The sequence below is a fragment of the Corapipo altera genome, unplaced genomic scaffold (assembly GCF_003945725.1).
Source record: "Corapipo altera isolate COAL_440 unplaced genomic scaffold, ASM394572v1 77b, whole genome shotgun sequence".
NCBI classification, from domain to species: Eukaryota; Metazoa; Chordata; class Aves; order Passeriformes; family Pipridae; genus Corapipo; species Corapipo altera.
Window position 1 is genome coordinate 1927049 of NW_020884933.1, and position 7515 is coordinate 1934563.

General features: G+C 47.1%; 1 protein-coding gene across 3 annotated transcripts in view; it reads left to right on the top strand.

The window, feature by feature from the left end:
• The first annotated feature begins 2886 nt into the window (after nt 1–2886).
• Nucleotides 2887–7515, top strand: part of CD34 (CD34 molecule) — a 14473-nt gene continuing 9844 nt past the window's right edge. Inside the window, exon 1 of one of the 3 annotated variants that reach the window (XM_027659900.1) lies at nt 2887–3280. In XM_027659900.1, the coding sequence (XP_027515701.1) occupies nt 3202–3280 (79 nt within the window). In that variant the 5' untranslated portion in view covers nt 2887–3201. Of the gene's footprint in view, nt 3281–6385; nt 6474–7515 lie in introns of those variants that run through there. The other 2 variants (XM_027659899.1, XM_027659901.1) reach the window with 2 other exon arrangements.

The window sequence follows — 7515 nt, forward strand, 5'->3', positions numbered from 1 at the left end:
AACAAATGAGACTAAAAACACTGAGTGGTTGGATGGATGGAAGCACCTCTAGGTCCATCTCCAAAAATCCTCTGAAAACAGTGCTTTAAACCGAAGAATAACCTTAACAAAAAGCTCATTTTGTGGATTTTTGCTCCTTCCTTTGAGGATATGTCCCATTTCCCTGTGGTGCCTCACTGTCCTTAACTGAGTCCTGAGGCATGGTCTGGCATGGACAGTGCCCACAGTGGGCATAAGTGGCGATGAAACCCTGGGTCTTTGACACAGGGAATGTCATTTAAACCCAGCCCAACTTCCCCTGGAAACCAAACCCGCGAGCTTCCCGTGCGCGGTGTCTGCCAGACCCGGGCAGCGCCTATTTTTACTCCAGCTCTCTATTTTCAGCTTGTTTTTGAAAGGTGAGATAAACTCAGCGGCCCAAGCCGGATGATTCCGTTGGTTTCTCTCCTTCAGGGGCCCAGAGCAGCACTGGAGGAGGATGGCAGGAAGGCTGGCAGGGCAGAGGGGCCGGGGGGTGCCAGGCAAACATGGAGCTGGGCATGAGATCGTTTGTTTTATTGTCTTTCACCCTCTGTGTTTTATTTCATTCTCTTTTATTCCCTATACATATATCTATACATATTTTATATCTATATCTGTATATATTCTTCACCTATTTGTAGTACCAAAATCAAATTTCTAAGCATTTCTAAAATTTTTGCCTTCACTGGACAGGGTGGTCCCGATCTCTGTCCTTGCCAGAGGGACCTCGACAGCTTTTCTTGATGCTCTCCAGGGTCATGGGCTATTGGTCCTCACCACATGGTCTTATGTCTTCCTGGTGACTGATACTTTGAAATTTCAGCTTTTAATTTCAGAGAAGCTGTGGCTGCCCCATCCCTGGAAGTGTCCAAGGCCAGGTTGGACAGGGCTTGGAACAGCCTGGGACAGTGGAAGGTGTCCCTGCCCATAGGAAGAGGTTTGGAACTGGGTGATCTTTAAGATACCTTCTAACACATACCACTCTATGATTCTATCCTTCTGATTTTTAGTTGTGTTTTTCAGCCCAAATTCTCACTTTGAAGACGAAAAACATATCTGTTATTTAAATAAGACTCTCGTCTCACTCCACCTTTCACTTTTCATCTCTGAATTTATTTTCTGAGCTGATATGCAATGTAAAACTTGGTTACACACTGAGTCATGCATTTCCCAATGTATGTGTGTTTGAGAGAGGAAAAAAGGGAAGATTTTTGGTGGGAGCTGTTGGAGTCAGCCAGGCTGTGCCCACACTCAGATTTTAGACCATATTTTACCAGGATATTTTGGTCTCTAATAGAGCTGTGTCACTCTGTCATTCAGTAATAGATTACTGAACATAATAGAAATCTTTATATAGATGTTGGAGCACTTTTCTTAGCTGCAGATGTTTCCTTCCAAGAGATAGTTTCCTGCCATAGAATGACAGAATGGTTTGAGTTGGAAGGGACCTTTAAACATCATGTCATCCAACCCCTGTCCTGTGCTAAAAGAAAAAGCTACTGGAATTTCATCCTACCAATAAATGTGTAAACTGGAAATGCTATTTGGGGATTTCTTTGTACATAATAGTATCATATCCTTTTTTTTTTTTTAAATGTCTTTTAATCCTTTTCTGACTGTATCCCCCTAACATGGAGATGTCCCATCCCTGGAAGTGTTTAAAGCCAGGTGGGATGGAACTCTGAGCAACTTGGTCTAGGGGAAAATCTCCCTGCCCATATCAGGGGGTGAAATGAGATGATCTTTAAGGTCCCTCCCAGCCCAAACCATTCTGTGATTCTGTGACTTTAGAAGTGTTACAGGGGCATCCATAAAAAGATGACACATGGAGTAAGTTCTTCCTTGTCTTTCCTTCCATAACTCTTTTCCTGGCCACCTCATTTTTGATTTCCTGTTTGCAATGACACATTTAGTGACCTCATCATCCAGCAATTAAAGAAAAAGAAGAATTAAGATTTAACTAGAGTTTAATTTCCCAACTCATCATATTTTTTAATTATTTTTTTAATATACATATATCCCCAAAGGGCAAAGTAAGAGTCACAGAATGGTTTGGGTTGGAAGGGACCTTAAAGCTCATCCCATTCCACCCCCTGCCAAGGGCAGGGACACCTCCCACTAGACCAAGTTGCTCAGAGCTCCATCCAACTTGGCTTTAAACACTTCCAGGGATGGGACATCCCCACATTAGGACACACTGACTGAGCCCCTGAGTTGCTGCAGAACATCCCTCATCCCACCACTTCCAGAGCTGGTCCCACGTGTGTCTGCAGTGCAGCCACTGGAGAACCAGAGACCCTCAGCCAAGTTTCCCACTTGGTAAAGCTCAGCCTGGTAATAAAACCGAAGTCAGTGTTTCTCTGCTGTTTTCAGTGTTTCTATAATGCATTCCTAATGGAAATGAGCTCTGGGAAGTTATTAGTCTCACGTCCCTCTTCTGCTCCAGGTTTGATGCCAAAGTTTTTGCCTCTGGGTTTTTCTCTCCCCCAGCCCTTCTCTAACCCATCTTGTTCGTGCTCCCTGTTTGGCCAAAGTCAATTTAGTGAAGCAAATGGAGTTACTTCTCTTCAGGTCAGTGATGATTTCTCATCCTTGAGTTCCCTGCTTAATTTGCTGAGAAATTGTCTGATTCTGAAGTCCATTTTCAGCATTCCCCCCTTTTCCACAGCTCTGGGAAGGAGCACGGGGCTCACTGGGCTGGACCTGGGGCTTCTCCACGTCTCTGCTCTCACCAGACCATGTTTACTTTGCTCTGAGAGAAGTTTAGCTGCAGGCTCTGCTGTAATCCCTCCATCCAGGCTCTGTCCCTGCCTGTGCTCTAACGGGAAAGCAGCAGCTCTCAGGAAAGAGTTAATCCCAGCGAGGCTTTGGGATCCTTTGCTGGGGAGAGGGCTGATCTTTTGTTTGTTTTGAAGCTGCTGGCAGGAAAGTGGGGAGGAGAAAATTACCTAAGTGATAGTGAGGTTGCCATGAACTATATAAAACTGGGAAATCAAAGCGGAGAAAACTCCACCTCGCAGTCTTGAACCACAAGCACAACCCCTGAAGAGAAACCCACCCCACAAAACTGAGTGATCTCAAAGGCTTGAACTCCAACCAAGCTGCATGAGCTCAGAGCTGCTGCAGGACTGAGAACCCCGGAGCTGTCAGGGCCAGCTCCAGCTGTGGTGGGAGCTGGGAATGCTGTTCTTGGGAAGTTTCAGGGTGATGAAGCGGAGGCAGCTCTTCTGGATCGCCCTCTGCGTGCTGGAGTTGGCTGGTGAGTATTGAAACACAGAAAATACCAGGGTTGCACAAGAGACCAGGGCATGGGGTGACTCCTGGGCGACTGGGGAGCGGCAGCTTTTGGGGGGAGGATGTGTTTTAACGAGTCTGAAATCCCAATTTCACATCCAAACCTCACAGTGACGTTTTGCAGAGCAGCCCTGCATCGGGCACCCCGGCCAACACACCCCCAGCTGTGTGCTGGAGCAAAGTGCTGCTGGTTTGAAAAGGAGAGGAACCAGGATCTAAGCTCCCTCCAATATCGTGGATAACACCAGGGGATGGGAATGCAGCAGGCAAAGGGAGTGCAGCCACAGCCAGTTGTCTCTCCGCCTGCCTGGGTGCAAACGAGCCTCACTTTTGTTTTGTGGTTGGAACTAAACATTTGCTGAAAATCAAATGAATCTCCATAAATATTAAAATCTCCTATTCCAGCTCTTCAAATATTCATCATATGAAGCAGTGAGTAACAGCACAGAGACTTTTCTCTAGGTACTACTTTTTAAAGGGTTATATTTTAGGGAAATATTATCATTTTTGTCCCAAACCCAACAACCATGAAGTAATAAAAAAAGGACTAAAAAAAGTGAAGCAATGCTCTGTGTACTGCCTGGTGTGCTGGGACAGGAGCCAGGAGCCTGCGGGTGTCTCCTCAAATGTAATTTTTCCTTATTCACACAAATGTGAGCAACAAGATCTGCTGCAAGAATTCACTGTATTTTGTTCCTCTGTTTCATGGTGCTCCTTTAATGTTCCACTTGCTGCCCAGGTATATTGCTCACCTGAGCTGCTGTGCCTGACCCTCCAGCCTGTGTAAATTTTACAGGAAGGAAAAAAAAACAATTTTATTTAGGAGAAATGACATTTAGGACTGCCTGGTTGGGCTGAACTGAGCAGCGAGAGGGTGTAGGACAAAAGGGTTTACCTGAGATGCAAAACCCCAAGTTCCTTGTAGCACAAAGCAAAAGTGATACAAAAGTGATAAAAAGCTGGGATTTGGGAAAGACAAAGGGTGACATGGCCTTTAATGTTGCAAAATGTCATTGCACAGCCCGTGGTCATCATTTCTGAAGGGTGTTTCTTGCTGGGAGGTGGAGGAGGTTTATTTCTGCTCAGTGTAGGTGCTGAGAGAAATCAAAGAGCTCACCCTGGGGGCACTGCATGCTCCTCACCTCCCTGGAGAGTCTGAGAGAATCCAGCAAAGCTTCCAGTTGTGCAACTCCCGATGGAAATCCCAAATTTGGGCTCAGGTTACTCCTGGCAGCGCTGCCGAGGGTGGGACAACCAGTCCCCTCCTGCTCCCAGGACACCTCCAGCTAAAACCACGTGGGGAAAATCCCTTGTGCCACACTGGGCCAGGGGCAGGAATCCAACAAAATGCCATGTGTGGATACAGGGTGGGGAGGGAGGAGTTTGGGTACCAGGACCCCGGAGCCAGGGGCTCCACAGGGAGCAAATCACCTGGGAAAGGCTCAGCTCTGGCCTCTGCCTGGTTCTTTGGGGATCCACGGAGTTCCAGTGGGTGTAGGAGAAGCTTACAACAGATCCCTGGTCCACAGAGCGGGCTGTTACTCCAGGAATGTTTGGGAACCCTCCCAAGCTCCAGGCAGGATGGTGTGAGGAGTTTGTGTTGGAAAATTGGGTTTTGACAAAGCACCTGGAGGGCTGTCCTGTGCATGTGTCAGAATGACCATGGAAAAGAGAGTACAGATTATATTTGTACTGAATTAAAACACTTTATTTCTTTATTTAACCTTTTATCTTTCTTTCTTTTAAATATCTTTTTTATTCACCTCTGCCAAACTTGATCTTCAGCAAACCCTCTTTTCTCGCGATTTTCAAGCATTCCTTCTTTCCTTCGTTCCTTTTGCAAGGAAGTTCTAAATATCAGGAGAGGGGGGAAAAAGGAGCTTTAAAACTTCCAGCTGCTTGAGCTTAACATCCTTCAGAGGCTGCACATCATAACTGCTCCAGCCAGGAGAAATCTCAGTCCCTGGGAAGGTGCCGGGCTCCCAAACTGCTGGAGAGGCCCCAAGCCCAAGGAAAGCCTTGGTCCAGCAGCTGGGCTTTGGTGTGGCAGCTCGGGGGGCTCCCACAGCCCCCCTGAGCCACCACGGCGGCCCCACACCCATATCCTGTCTGGGAGAAGGAAAAAGGGGGAGGGAAGGGATTTTTATCAGATATTTCCAGAGGGAAGAGGGCTCCACCCGCTTGAATTCCTGCCACATGGCTGAGAGCTGTAAAACTGGAAAGGCATGAGTAATGCCGGCTGGAGCCCTTGGAGGAGCTGCTGCGGGAAGCCTGGGCTGGCTCCAGCTCCAGAGCTCCGTGTCCCACAGTTCCATACCCTCCTCCTCTCTATCCCACGTTTCCATACCCTCCTCTTCCATATTCCAGGATCTCATACCCTCCTCTTCTCTATCCCAAATTTCCAAACCCTCCTCTTCTATATTCCACTATCCCATACCCTCCTCTTCTCTATCCCACAGTTCCATACCCTCCTCTTCTCTATCCCATGTTTCTATACCCTCCTCTTCTATATTCCACCACCTCATACCCTCCTCTTCTCTGTCCCATGTTTCCATACCCTCCTCTTCTCTATCCCAAAGTTCCATACCCTCCTCTTCCATATTCCAGGGTCCCATACCCTCCTCTACTATGCCCCATGTTTCCATAACCTCCTCTTCTCTATCCCACATTTCCATACCCTCCTCTTCCATATTCCAGGACCCCATACCCTCCTCTTCAATATCCCATGTTTCCATATTCTTCTCTTCTATATCCCACAGTGCCCTAACCCTAACCCTAACCCTGTTCCATATTCCAGGGTCCCATACCCTCTTCTTCTCTCTCCCACATTTCCATACCCTCCTTTTCTATATCCCATGGTTCCTCACCCTTCCCTGCAGCCTCTGGGACCAGCAGTACCACGGTGCCATGTCAGGGGCATCCCTTTGCCATAGCTCTTGGAGCTCCTGGAGCTTGGAAAAAGAACTTTACTCAATGCAGAGCTGGAAAAGCTCCGGGTTTGTGTGTCAGAGCACTGAAGGAGGTACCCAGTTACCAAAAGGTTTTCCAAGAGAAATCAGCAGTGGCAGCACAGGAGGTGCAGGTTCTGCTCAGGGATCTCTTGGGTTTGCTTTGCAAACTTTGGAAACTTTTCTCCTGTTTCCTTTGCCACTGCAGAGGTGGTTTTTTTGTGGCCATGGTTTAGTGCTCAGGGATGAGTTTTGGACCAAGTCAACTCCTTTAACATTTATGTTGTGGCTTTTGCTTATGCAATTTGAGCTGAGATCCTTTGTCAGCCCCATTATTAAAATATCTTTTAAAATCTGAGGCATTTACTTTTGAAATCTAAGTGGGTAAATAAAATAGGTACCGTGAAGAGCAATTTTCTTTCCAATATCTGCATGTTTTTGCTCCTGCACTTGCTTGCACTGCCAGGTGAAGATTTCTCCCAGGTTAATAAATAGCTTGGCTTAAACTCCCAAACCCTTAATACTCACAAATTGACAAAGTTTAGTAAAGCCATTAAAAATGTATGGTGCAATAAATGACCCACTTAAACTGAGCACCATGTGGCTTATCCAGCCCACATCTGGATCATTATTTATCTCCTGAGTCCTCAGGTTTCAAACAACCCAGCCACGTTTTCTGTAAAAAGGACCTGCACATGCTACAACAAAGGCAAGAAAAAGAAATACAATGTGACAGCTCCTCTCCCGGCTTCCACCGAGCAATATCCAGGCTGCAATTCCAATATTCAGTGGTGAAAAGGCTTTGATTAGAAATACCTCTGGTGCTTTACAAACATCTGGAAGAGCTCAGAGGTGCTTGGGTGGCTGTGGCACTCGGGGAGGTCAAGTCCAGGCGCTGCATTGTTCTGGTGATGTAAAATTTCCTGCTCGTGTCCATGAAAACACGGAGTTGTGCGTAAAGCCTGGACTTAACTTCGTGCTCCTCATTATTCTGGGCACGCAGTCCTGCCTCCTGCTTTTGATTTGTTAAAAGTCATCAGGAAAACTTGGTGATTTAACCAGCTGGAACTGAATTGTCTTGGAGAGGAGAGACTTCTCCCTGCAACAAAAGCTGTGCCAGAACCTGAATTCCAGCTCCTGACACCTGCACAGAGCCCTCAACAGGGCCCCTGCCTCCCCCAGAGCAGCTGCAGCCTGGGATGGGGTGGGATGGGATGGGATGGGATGGGATGGGATGGGATGGGATGGGATG